The 13,338-nt window shown below is 41.3% G+C and overlaps 1 protein-coding gene across 2 annotated transcripts in view; it reads left to right on the top strand.

Moving 5' to 3' along the window:
- The window catches only part of unc13c (unc-13 homolog C (C. elegans)), a 105,530-nt gene that overhangs the window by 68,504 nt on the left and 23,688 nt on the right, over positions 1 to 13,338 (top strand). For both annotated transcript variants that reach the window (XM_076755826.1, XM_076755915.1), the window contains exons 19-20: positions 11,250 to 11,376; positions 12,972 to 13,068. In XM_076755826.1, the coding sequence (XP_076611941.1) occupies positions 11,250 to 11,376; positions 12,972 to 13,068 (224 nt within the window). The remainder of the gene's footprint in view (positions 1 to 11,249; positions 11,377 to 12,971; positions 13,069 to 13,338) is intronic.

The following is a 13,338-nucleotide window of genomic DNA, read 5'->3' as shown; positions in this document are numbered from 1 at the left end:
ATTCATAGGTGTCTGTGCACAGATGGATGTGCATTTCTGTGGTGAGATAATGAGCAGCTACAACCAGCACAAAGATTGTGTGAACTGAGATTTATATTAAATCGCAAATCCAAACTTTTTCCTCGCACCTCCACATGGGTAATTTTTAATAATAACCATATTCATCTACAAATAACTGTGATACATTGATGTAGGATTTACTGAAAACAAAGGAAGCAGCAGTCATGACTACCAGCAGACTGTATCTCACACTAGTGCGATTGCTAAAAATATATACTTCCAGATTTCTGTTGTCTTCTCTCATAAATAGGATGTTGTTGCTTGTATTTCCTTCCTTTGCCCTAAAGAGAAAAGCATTTTGAAAATGATTCATCCATCAACTTTGTTTCATCATCATCATCAGCAAAACTCTCTGAATCAGCATCTCTGCTTTTACTGAAAGAAGTAGTGACCTCTATATTGTATGTTTTGTATTGTAACACAAACCAGCAGAATTTGCACAAACTCCATCCCACTAACATACTGTAAAAAAAAGTGTAGAAGACTGTAGTAATCCAGCAATCTGGTTCAAGAAATTAAAAGAGTTCAAAGTGCTCTGATCATGACAGGAATAAAGGGAATATCAACAAATATTTACTATAACTGTAAAGAAGATGTCATTACTCCAAAAGAATTGAACATGGGACTGCTTTTACTGCAGCACAAACAGCAAATCTGCATTTATTTAGTCCCATCAGTGTTTAATACTGAAGGATATAAAAGGCTTTTTAAAGACAAGTTTCACATTTTCAGCGTGTTATTGTATTCAGACTTATCAATATATAAATTACAATAGTGTGTCATCAGCATAAAGATACACATTGCAATCAAGCAGAGGTAAAAAGGTTATGAATGATGGGATTTTTTCAGATAATCAGCAAACAGGGACGCTTTTTATTTATTTCAGGCTCAAATATTGAACACTGCTTACTTGTACACAAATAATAACATGTAATAACAACAGTGACTTTGTGTGCATATTTGAGTCAGGGCAGCTGGACATGTGACCACACAGGGTGTAACTGACTGCTGTCACAGCAGGATTGGACCAGCGTGTTTATGTGTGTTTGTGTGTGTGATTTGCCTGAGGTGTCCGTGTTTCAAAAGGAGACAGGAGTCATGGATGCACTCAGTCACATATACTCTCTTTCTTGCTCCTTGAGCCTGAACCCTCTTCATCTGCTTTGCCTCCTCTTGTCAGTACATCATTGGCCGCCCACAGCGACACGTGCCAGGAGGAGGACATGACTGTCATGTTCCTCAAAGGAGCACTTTGTATGAATTATTGCTCATTTCTTGTTGGTCCTGCCAGCTGTCGGTGTTCTAGGTTTGGTTTGGTGCAGACAGGCTAGTAGTTAAATGAAGGACAGTTTGACAGCTCATAAACCTCATAACATTGGGGTGCAACCATGCACACTGTAAAGCACATAATGTGTTTTACTATATTGATTGTAAAACCACATAAAACACAGATGGCGCCTGTTTCAACCTGGAAAGCTGAGCGCACTTTTACTGATCAATGCTATGTTTTGCTCACACGTTGTACCCCAAGTATGTGAGCACAGTGTGTTTTTGTTGCAGAACATGGTGATGATCTTGAAAATGTTTGGATGTATGATGCATGAATTCATTTGATGGAGATCATTTGATCTTCAATTGATAACACTGACACATAGACTAATATTTGCAGTATAAGCTAATGTTACCCAAATTAATGCTTAATGAGTTTTAATGGAAAAGCAAATAGCTCATTACATTGGCCAGGTCATGTGCACATGCATGTATATCCATAGATGTGTCTGTGTACTAGATTGTCTAGATGAGAACCTGTTTATATGCAAAAGAAGGCAGTGAAACCAAAGGGGATTTAATTACTCTAATAACGGCTCACTGCTTTATACAAAGATGAGTCACAGAATAATCATTCAGCTGCACATTCATGACTAGAGATTGTTCAAAAACGCCAGAAATTGATTGCTTTGGTTGGGTCACCTTTGATTCGACGTTTTGCATCCATCACATGAGAAAAGTACTCTGGATGTTCTAGTTTGTGCAAGCTCACATTTGTAATCTCTGCATTCTGTACACACACTGACCTTGTATGTGTATATTCTTTCATTCGTGCATGTACTGTTTGTGCTTTTCTGCAATGAATGACAATAATGAGGTGGTAGGAGTAGGTATACTGTGCCAGCCCAGGTTGCTTCCTGTTTTTCTCATTTAGACAAATGGAAGTAACTCAGAGTGACCTGTTTACATAAGAAGGCACACAGAACTGGCAGGGCAGCTGACAGAGACACCCTGAAGGAGGCGGGCCAGAATGTCCTGCTTTGTCAGTCTGTGTTTGTGTGTCTGTGCATGCATTTGTGCAGCCGCACATTTATGCTTTTGTACAGCCGGGCATTTGTGCAAGCGTTCAGTTGAGCATGTGAGAAAGAATGAATGAGAATAAAAGAGGAATCTGCATGTGTAGGTGCGTGCGCGTTTCTGTGCACACATGTGCATGTGCATTACTTAATGAGGTCTTTGATGCATCTTCTGCTTCCTGCTCGGAGGCCTCTGGTGCCAGTTCTGGTGCAGAAATGGATGCTTCTAATTTTAGCATCTTTGTGAGAATCTCTGAATGTGTGAGAGGGAGAGAGAACGAGAGACGACAGAGAGATGTAGCAGGGATGACAAAGAGAGAGAGGATAAAATAAGAAACAGAGAAAAGGAGGAAGAGGACTTGAGAGAGTGAATGGCTGTAGCCGAAGTCACTCTCTCATTCACACATTCACCATTACCTCCATAGTAAACACAAAGGTTACTATGAAGATCTGCAAACTGGGTTTTCAGACATGAAGTTCAGACAAATAAATATCAGCTGTCCGGTTGTGTGGAGCCAGCTCACCAAACCTCAAAATAAGATAAACAGAGGGTGTCTCATAAAAGAGGCGACTTCACTGTTTAGCAGCCGACAAGAATTCTTTATCAAGATGGGTTATCGGGAAGTGAAAAGCAGTGCTACCTCTAGACCTCTAGGCTGTGTGGTGAAGTTCTACAGTAGATGCTGTATATCCACTGCGTAGCTGTTTAATGGCTATGGTCTCTGGAGCATGTCATTAAAGATCCAATGCTCCAGCAGCCCATTAACTTATCTTCAGCCTGTTGGAACAGCTTCACTCCATAGAATATTTTAATTGACTTTCAATTCATGTACTTCTTCAAGGGGAGTTTTGTTTCCACAGAAAGATGTTGTTTACGGGGTCGGGGAATGGCTAAAGGTTGGGTGTTGTCCTGCAGTGTGATTTTAATTAGCTAGTCTGGTAGTCTCTATTGCTTTTTGTGCAATATAAGCATAGCGCTGCACACTCAATTCAGATCTCTCTGTGGTTCAACTAATAGTGTATGGCTTTTTATATTGGCAGTTTCTAAACGCTGAGTGAGCTTTGCAGGTAGTGCATTTATTTCATGCATGAAGATCTCATAAATTCTCAATGAATTCTCTCCATCAAATGTAAAATGTAGATGTAAATTTCTGTCCAGTTCAAAAGGACAATTTCTTGATGTAAAAGGTTTTTCATGACTTCTCCTTGGAAATGATGTCATTGTGCTGCATTATTGTGGGTGTTAATGACTGCAAATGCACAGATCCATCATTAGAAGTCAGAAATTAAAGGCAGAGTGAGCAGACTTTTCCTAAAAAGCTAAATCATCTTTCTCAATCATCACTTTTGACCCACGGGAATTATGTGGATGTGTCTGTATCTGCAAAGACCCTGCCATCTGCCAGTATTTTCTTATTTTGCTGTGGCAGTGGGTGTTAAGCCCCCAGCCAAAGCAGCATGCAGGGTGGGACTGAAAATGTAGCGACCATGCCAGATCATAAGCACGCATCTAAGAGGAGCCGCAGAGCCAGGGAGGAGGGGACAACTTTGAATGTTGTCTTTACAAACTGCAGCTGACAAATGAGCCTGATCTCATTCCCAGAGCGTCAGATACAGACGTTTGTCACGCCCCTTGGCGTAGAGATGCTAAAGGATACCTTGTGCATCTGTATGAGACACACCAAGCTTAAACTAACTCCAGTGTAAACCCATCCATGGCAGTGTCTGATGCTCAGAGCAAGGTGACAAATTCAAAAGAGCAAAAGAGCTAAAAGGCTACGAATGGAGGAAAATGCTGTGGATGGATGGATCAAACAACAACAACAAACCCAAGAGAGCAGGGTTTGTGTCCTGCGTGAACCAAACTGAGACATTTCAGGGTCAGGGCAGGAAGGCTTTGTGCCAACGTGTTGGACAACGGGAGCAGTTGCTCTGGTTTTACATGGGAGTTAGTTGAAGGCGTCTCACACTAAAAGAAACCTTATGCGTCTGTATGAGACACCAAAGGTTGTGACAAATTTGACATTCTGGAATTGAGAACATGTTGGACAAAATCCTACTTGTTCTGTGTAAAATATGAGCGCCCTGTAAATTCTCACATTCTCTTATTCTTATATTAGTGTATTTGCTTTGTCAGAGTTGAGGAAAATTAATCAGACCAATTAAAAATGAGGGGAAAAAAGTAATTACACTGTAATGGTGATTCGCTATACTGAACCAGAGTGGACTCTTGCATTATTAAGTCATAAGTTTGGCTGTGTCCTAATGCATTATCTGTTTGAATCACATCAACAGGAGTTAGTGTCTCCGTGGGCTCTGGTGTTATAGCAAAGCTGTGTCAGTAGGCCCCTGTGATACAGCTTAGGAGGCTCTTTGACAGAACTGGGTTAGAAGCCAAGATGAAGGAATTATGTCACAGAGAGAACTATACTGACCCTGACTGCCATTCTGGTCCTTCAGCCTTTTGTATCCAGTGAATCTGTAGAACCACACTCTCCTATAGATAAATTCACAGAATGGTAATTAGAGGATGGAAATGCTGCGGCGAACCATTGCAGTTCATCATACTATCCGTGGCATTTAAATCAATGAGGCAGAGAGTGAGTCTCCTGAGAGTTTGTCCGTCCCAGTGGGCTGAGTCAGACAAGATGACATCCTCACCAGGGACCTTGAGCCTACTCCTCCCTCAGGACAGCCCACACTGTTTACCACCAGCAGGGCGCACAGGCGCACACACACATGCAGCGGTGTGTGCATGCACACACACAAGCGGAATGTAACGCACACAGATACTTTTGTTTATATATGTTTATATATATTAGCAAAAGTCCGAGTGAAGTGGAATATAAATAGGATTGTGGTGGTGATTAATCATTATCTTCTCAGCTAGTCATATTATCTATTAAGCAGCTGTGCTAATCACAATGGCCCGTAATGAAAATGTCTCACTAAATGAAGAAGCGAGACTGAACTGGCTTCTCCAGGCAAAATGTGAATGTATGCTGCCACAAGCCATTGACATGACAGCATAAACAGAAAATTAACCATTAGAATGCAGTTTGGAAGATGGGCAGAGTCGAAGAGATGTTAAAAACACAAGACATAAGTTGTCCCTTCATCGCTATCTAATTTAACCAAACCAGTTACAATCATAATTCTGCTCATCACATCATATTGCAGTTAACAATGCAAAGATCGAACCTGTTGCTGTATTTTCAGCTGAAAATATGTAGATAGAATAGGGAAAGGGTGCAGATGGAGTTCGGTGATGTGGAGAGACTGACACTGATTTTTTATCAGTGAAATGCATCCAGGATATCACTGGTGGCTTTGATTGTAGTTTGCAGAGCATTAAACCAGGAAAACACAGACGACAAGCATGGTTATTTAGTAGGAGCCTGTTGATGGTCCCATGTGTCACTGTCTGAATGGTGGAAAATGTAGATTTAGCACAGACTGGATGATAAACAATGGTTGATCTTTTGCTCATTACAGACTCAGCCTTATCAGCATTCCTGCCATAATTAGGTAACAGTTGCCTTGTGAACTGGTTGAGTAATGTGCAATCTTACTGTTCTAAACATATGCATATCAACATTGCTGTAATACAGACCTGGTCCTTAGATACTGATCCTCAGTGCAGTCAAACATCCAGAATACCATGTGGAGCCTTATGTGCATGCACTATTGTGTTGTTGTGTCTCTGCCCAACACTTTGCATCTATTCTCACGTGTGTAGGGTACATAACCATACGAATGGATAAAGCATATTTCACTGTAGTACTGCACGCTCCAGTCTTTGTGATGCTACAAGAATAGCCCACATTCAAACATGCACATGCCCACACACACACACAGTATGTTCAATGCTTCTTTATTTTGAATGTGACAATGCCTGTGACACCGTGAGGAGGCTCCAGGAGGCTTGATTTACACGAGCAGCATAAAGAAATTTGAATTGACTTACCTTCCAAAGTGACAGATTGCCCATTTGAAAAAATCTGACACCTCAGCTCCACAAAATGATTACTGTCATGCAAGTGACATTATTCAACGTGTGATAAAATAATCCCATCGAAGATCCACAGCCTGTAATTAATTTTGAGCAGGCCCTGATTGTGTTTTAAAACACGGGAAATGTCTGTTGTTTAGAACCTTTTTCTGAAAGAAAAGGGAAACAGATGACTCATTCTGAGGTCGTGCAGCTTCTCTATGTTTTATTACAGTATTTTTAAAACACTGCACCTCCGGCCTCATTTCCCCCAGATTCTCCCCTCTCTTCAAACAATCACATTGGACCCAGTGAATGGAAAATTATATCCTTTTGTTTTCATTCAGAGTGTGCAAAGAAGCGCATTCTGTCGGTCTGTGCTCCCATTTTCTAGAGAGAGGATATGAGCTTTATGACTCCTGAACTGAAGAGCTTTGAAAGCTGAAATCTTTTCAAGAACTTGACGCTCTTTTAACCTCCGGAAGACATTTCTATCTTCATCCAGCTGAAAGAAACATGTAAATTCTGAATACTTGCCTTGCACAATGATCAATTCCATCCAATAAGTGAATACAGTCACAAATAGACAATACATAACAGACGGTACTTGTTAGATTTTTGGTTTTCCCTCAAGTAAAGTTTCAGCTACGGCACTCATGCACTCCGTGACAGACAGTCCTCCATCAGTAAGTTCACCCAATATCCAAGCAACTTTAATGGAGCATTCTTTAGTACGTCAATGGGCAGTGAAGGAATGCGTTAGGATTTTAGTACATTGGTCGCATCAGGCTCTTTGGTCATATTTTCTGTGCCCTCTGGCACAATTGTTAGTACAGTAGGTTGTTGTTACTGTAACATACAAAAAGAATGAAAAGCCTTGAAACTGCTCAGACGTCTTTTGTGCTGTTTGCACTTCGGATTGTTACATTAAATCAATCTCCCTTCACAGTTTTTATGTAGAATATCTGTAGAAAAAATGCACTGAGCTTGTTCTTTTCACTTATGTGCATCTCTCATTCTATCTAAAGAAGGAGATTATATGAGTCATTGAAACCTCCTAGTCAATTATGTTGTATAAGTATTATTTTGGAAACAGCAACAATTTCTTATTTTGGCCAGTAGAAACATATTGATTATCTGCAAGTACCTACACAGTGCATGTGCTTGAGTGGATGTAATGTAGATACACACACACACACACACACACACACACACACACACACACACACACACACACACACACCCTTCAAACACTTTCACATAGCAAGCTAGCAGAACCTGGCTGGCAGAAGCAAACAAAACACCTGCTGACCTCTACTTTTCTGTGTCCCAACTGACCTCCATCTGCTTCCTTTAGGTGACTGTGAGTGTGTGACAGTGAGGGGGTGTGTGTGTGTGTGTGTGTGTGTGTGTGTGTGTGTGTGTGTGTGTGTGTGTGTGTGTGCAGTCAGAGCTTAGAGCAGAAAGGTTGACAAACTGTGATTGTGTGTGTGTCCATCCTGTATGTGTATAAGCTGCCTTGCGGTGCCAGCTCAGTTATTAAAGTGGCACTGCCACAGTGGATCCCTAGGTTCAGATATTACGCAGCCTCTGCAGCAGAATAACTGCAGGTCTTCTCTAGTAGAACAACCTCAACTCAATATTCACAGTGTTTAAAGCACCTGGCTCCTTCTGTGACACAAAACTGACCAGGTGAATCCAGGTGAAACCTTAAATCCCTCAGCAATTTCAGCCATCCAAACCACTTTGGCCTTGAAGGTTAGGGGTAGATGAAAGCTGTGCTCCTGCCATTTTCCAGTGTTCGGCTCCAAGAGAAAATACTTGTAAGGTGCTGGCATCATCATGGCTTTTCATATCAGTGATCTGCAAAACTTAAAACAGCCCATTAGTGTGATTCCTGGATTTATGAAAATAAGGTAAAATCTATATGTGTATGTTGAAAAAACTCCACTTTGTGACTGCATGAGTGGAGAAAATGACTTGAATAGCCGTGCATGCCGGCCAACACAAAAAACAGTATTTGTCATATCATGGGATGTTTAAAGAGGTTACCTCTGTGCTGCTTTTGCAATGCACTTCCCTCAGACCACTCGTCAGTCAGCATGACCATATCACAACTGTGACTTTCGGCTCTTCAAGGTTCAATTTCTGACACTCTGTTACCTACACTATGTGTTAAGCCGTGGTGGCTATGGCAACTGTCCACTTTTCTTTAGTCAGTATAATGCAGTATACAGTAGGTCTTCACGCCCACAGTTTCTGCTATACTGACATTTTCTCAAGGGATACCAACAGTCAGACCTTTCAATGAAAGCTGGTGAGGCACTACTGTGTCCCATCTAGTTATGCAGTCACTGCACTTCACCATCCAACTGCACTGTTTTTACTATACCACAAATTTTAAGTTGATCCTAATTCACACACAAAGATGCCGCGTCTGACTGCACTTGTCATTATAATGAGCTTTTGTTTGTTTTGCTTTGTTAAGTGCAGTCTGACCTCCCTTTCAAAAGTGGAGCGCTCAGTTTCTTCTATATTCTAAGGAGTGAAATATTGCATTCTGCATTTGAATACATTATCCGCAGGTAGATATGTTAATTACACATATGTAAATATTTTTCGCTGAGCTTAGAGAGGAGTTTAGGCTGGCAGGCGTTTCACTATTCGTCGTAAGCACCAACGTTCTTATCAGGATTAAGGCACGGCGGTGTGGCGTGGATTTAAACATGTCTTTGATGCGGTGCGAATGTATGCATCTTGTATCTGCAACAGAGTGTGTGAATATACGTGTCTTTATTTCTGCTTTACCGTTTAGAAGCACTTGCTGGAAAATGAAAAAGAACTCTGTCGCACGCCTTAAAATTCCCTGTTTCTTAAGGCCTGTGTAAGATTAAGTACGCTGTGTCAAGATTTAGCCAAATTTTGTCTCAATATAGCCGAGATGGATTGGAGTTCACGCCTGGCTTGATACTCAGTCTCAAACGTGTCACAAATAAGTATTCAGATGATCGGTTGATGCTTTGCCCCTACCCAAACTGTATCTGTGGAAAACTGCTACAGCTGCTAAATCAAAAATAAAAATCTGCACTCTGCCGTAGAGAAAGGGACTGTATGGCAATTTACATACTGAATAAAAAGTACAAAAAAAACTCAAAATGAAAAAGAAAAGCTTGAACAAAAAGCGAAAAACAATGAAGGAGAGAATGAGAATGAATGAGAATGAGAATGAATGGGGAGAGACAGAAGGAAGGGGTGAAGTGAGACAGGAGAGGGAGGACCGACTATCGGACGTCTGTGATACAACACACACACACACACACACACACACACACACACACACACACACACACACCATTAACAAGGTAACTGTTGATCGCAGTTAATGATGCTTTTGTGTTCACACAACATGGTAGTGTTAACAAATGTGGACAGTGACAGTGTTGAATGTGACATGAGAGATGTGACTGCCACTTCTCTGGTTAAGCTTTGGTTCAGAACAGGAGAAGATCACGGCCATGGCTCCGTGAACTCAGTGTTTTCTGCTGGTAGGAGGTGGGATGTGCCGTGTCCGGTCTTGAAGTCAGACAGGCCGTCTGCCTCAACCACCTGCTGCCCGCTGACAGCTAGGAAACAAAGACCGTTTAACATTTGAACAACCCAGCGATGCTGCCATTTTAGGCCTCGCTATCGACTCAGTGGATTGCAGTATTGGTTCCTACCACTTTGGTCTTGACTGAAATATCTCAGTTTTTTGAGTACTTATTACCAATGTTAGCATGCCAACACATTAAACTAGGAAAGCATTATACCTGCTAAGCATCAGCATGTTAGGGTTGTCATCATGAACATGTTGACTAGCTGACTTTTAGTTCAAAGCAGCGCTGTGCCTCAGTACAGCCTCATGGAGCTGCTAGCATGGCTGTAGACTCTTCCAGAGCCTTTGTGAGGGTTTATCTCTTTTGCATGCAATGTTGACTTGCTCCCTCATCTTTGATCTTTATTCTGTTTTATCCGGGCTGCAATGATTCCTCTATTTTATTTTCATGATGCTACAGTTGCGCCCAGAATTCCTTAATGCTGCTGTGATATTTCCTCTGCTCTGTTTCCTCTTCTCCTTTGTGCCATTTTCTCATCTACAGGAATGCGGAGTTGAGGAGTAGTTTTCCTCTCATGGTCTTTCTCCCATGGTCTTATCTCTTTTGTCTCATATCCCTCTTGCTGTTTCTGCTTCATTTGTTTCCTCTCTTTTCCCTCAGCTCTTCTTTCCTCACTCCCTCTCTTATGCCATCACCATCCATCTCTCCTCCAGGGGATCCCATGGAAATGTTTAATTGTTCTGAAATGTCTACAGCGAGCTGGACTAAATGACTCAGTAGCCATGTCATCTGACATGAAAGTCTAATACCATTTTAGCTTCAGTTTGTTTGCAGTCATTCAAGGACTTTCTTTCTTTTGCGGCGAGCTGGACACATTCACAAGCTTGGTTTTATTTTCTTAGTCTTTGATAGCTCAAGGTTGTACAGAACTGAGTCTGTTAAGAAGTCAGATTAAAAGCAAACACTGCTAACCAGGTTCTCTTATGCTTGTTACGATATCTGCAGGTTTCCATCAGTGTGTGTGAGTGTGCGTCGATGCTCGTGCGTGTGAAGTTTTTGGAGGAAGAAGTAACTGTGATGCTGAATTTTTATCCACAGCACATGCAACATATTTACTACATGAAAGACTGAAAATTTGATAATGCTGTGCGGCCCTCTGGTCAGTCCAAAGGTGTTCCTATGTGTGAGACTGTGATTTCAGTGGATTTGCTGTACAACATGTGCTTACCATTTCTCATGTTTTAATCTCCGTTACAGAGCATGAAAAGCACCGCCTATGCAAAAGTACTGAATACATGAATCTTCACTTCAAAGTCAAATGGTTCCACAACGAGTATGTCCGCGATCTGCCGGCCTTCAAGGGTGTTTCACCTGAATATTCTCTGTAAGTGTCCTCTCATTCTCTCACATGCATCCAGAGATGCATAAAAATGCATACAGGCATACATTATTGTTTGATCATACGTATGCAGAGGCACTGTTAAGGGAAACTGTATGATATATACTGTAGATATATCAAAAGGGAAATAATGGTGTCATTCCCCCAGTGAGGAGATGAAGTACTGAAAATGTACATAGTAGAATGTGAATAGTAATGCATGATAGAACATGAGCAAACAGTTTTAACATCCAGTTAAAACAAACGGGGAAAACATTGACTTACAGTTGAGATAAATGTTGCAAAGAAAAATTCAAATAGTTTCAGAATTAGATTTTATTGCCTTTTGAGCAAATTGAGATAAATACAGACAATTAGTTTGCTTTTCGTCTCAGCATTGAATTACATCCAGTGTTCACTTCTGCCATGAATCATTGCCCTTCTTAACCAGGTAAGAAATAGTTTGTGCTATTGACAAATCAAAATTTTCAAAATCCTTACATACAAACATTTTTTTAGTTACTAATTTTTAAAACATTTGAAATCATATTTCAGTACCTCATAAGGCAAAAGATTCTGTAATGGTCAGCAATCTATCAGGGTGGCTCGGAAGAGTTATGGCGCTGGTTAAGACTGAATCTGTAAAACTGTCATGTTTGTATAATCTGTGCTCTCACTTTATTCCTACAAGCCTTTAAATAAGCTGATCATGAAGTGTTTCGGATGAGGAGACAAATCTATGGCCCAAAAGCATGTTTTTGTTCTTCTTTTAACGTATTCCCGTTTTCCGTTGCGCATGCATAATCATGTGCAGCAAAGCAGGGATAGCTGCGATATAAACATGTGTAATGCAAGCAGGGAACGCATTGCCCTCTCCCATCCTGCCAGTCTATCAGAGTAATGACTCACCCTCCCCCTCTCCAGCACTGTCACTCAAACACCATCTCTAGCACGATTGATTCGTCCAGAGGCATACACACTTTCATATGCACACACACAGTCTCTCTCTTCCGTCTGCCTGTCTCTCTTCTCTTTCTCTGTTGCCACGCCCACCTTATTTATTGGCTTTCCCTCTCGTAGCAGATGCCCTTAGCCAGAGTACAATGTAGTTTTGGGGGGACATCCGTTGCTCTGAGGACAGGCTCAGGCACTATATTACACCAGGAAATGGCAAAGTGAAACAGACAGAACAGCATTATTATTCCACTAACAAATGCACTGCTTTACCCGACTCGTGCGTCCCAGCCTGTCCTGTCCTCTTCTGTCCTCTGTCTGAGCCTCACAGTCTAATCTGTCCACAAACTGAAACCTGATATCGATGCCTGCATGAAGAGCAGCCTTGGCCAAAACCACACTGAAATCTGCGAGGTCTTCTCAGGATACCTCTCCGAGTGTAACACGATCAATTGTCATTGATCTCCCTTAAATACAATGGTTCCCCTAAAATGTTTAAATAGATAAAAAGCCTTGGCCTCAGAATTGTTTTCATAGAGTAAACCCCGACTCATCTGTGGCTCCAGACAGATGAGATGAACCACAATGCTAAAACATGCTCTCAAGTATGATTTGACCCTTCTGTGATAAAATGCTTTCTTTTTAAGGTGGTTCGAGCCGTTTGTCATTCAGTGGCTCGATGAAAACGAGGATGTTGCCATGGATTTCCTCAATGGAGCTCTGGAAAGAGACAAGAAAGACGGAGTGAGTACTGCACTGAATTATTTCTCAATATGTAGCTTTATATTTAACTTACCAATCCACTTAAGACTGCTTTCTTATTCACAAGGACAGTCTACTCAGACTGAATTTACCTCTTGGGGAAGAGAATGTGAGGAATAAAGGAAATTCCACACAGTCAAAAACAACTCCTCGCCCAGAGACATCACAGGACACGAATATCAATTAAATTTCAGTCAGAAAATGATAAAAACAGGAAGCAAAACATGATTTTCGGGGCAAAAAAAGGCACAG

This window comes from Chaetodon auriga, chromosome 1 (assembly GCF_051107435.1).
Source record: "Chaetodon auriga isolate fChaAug3 chromosome 1, fChaAug3.hap1, whole genome shotgun sequence".
In the NCBI taxonomy this organism is placed as follows: Eukaryota; Metazoa; Chordata; class Actinopteri; order Chaetodontiformes; family Chaetodontidae; genus Chaetodon; species Chaetodon auriga.
Note: the sequence above shows the minus strand (reverse complement) of the source record. Positions and strands in the feature narration are given on the sequence as shown.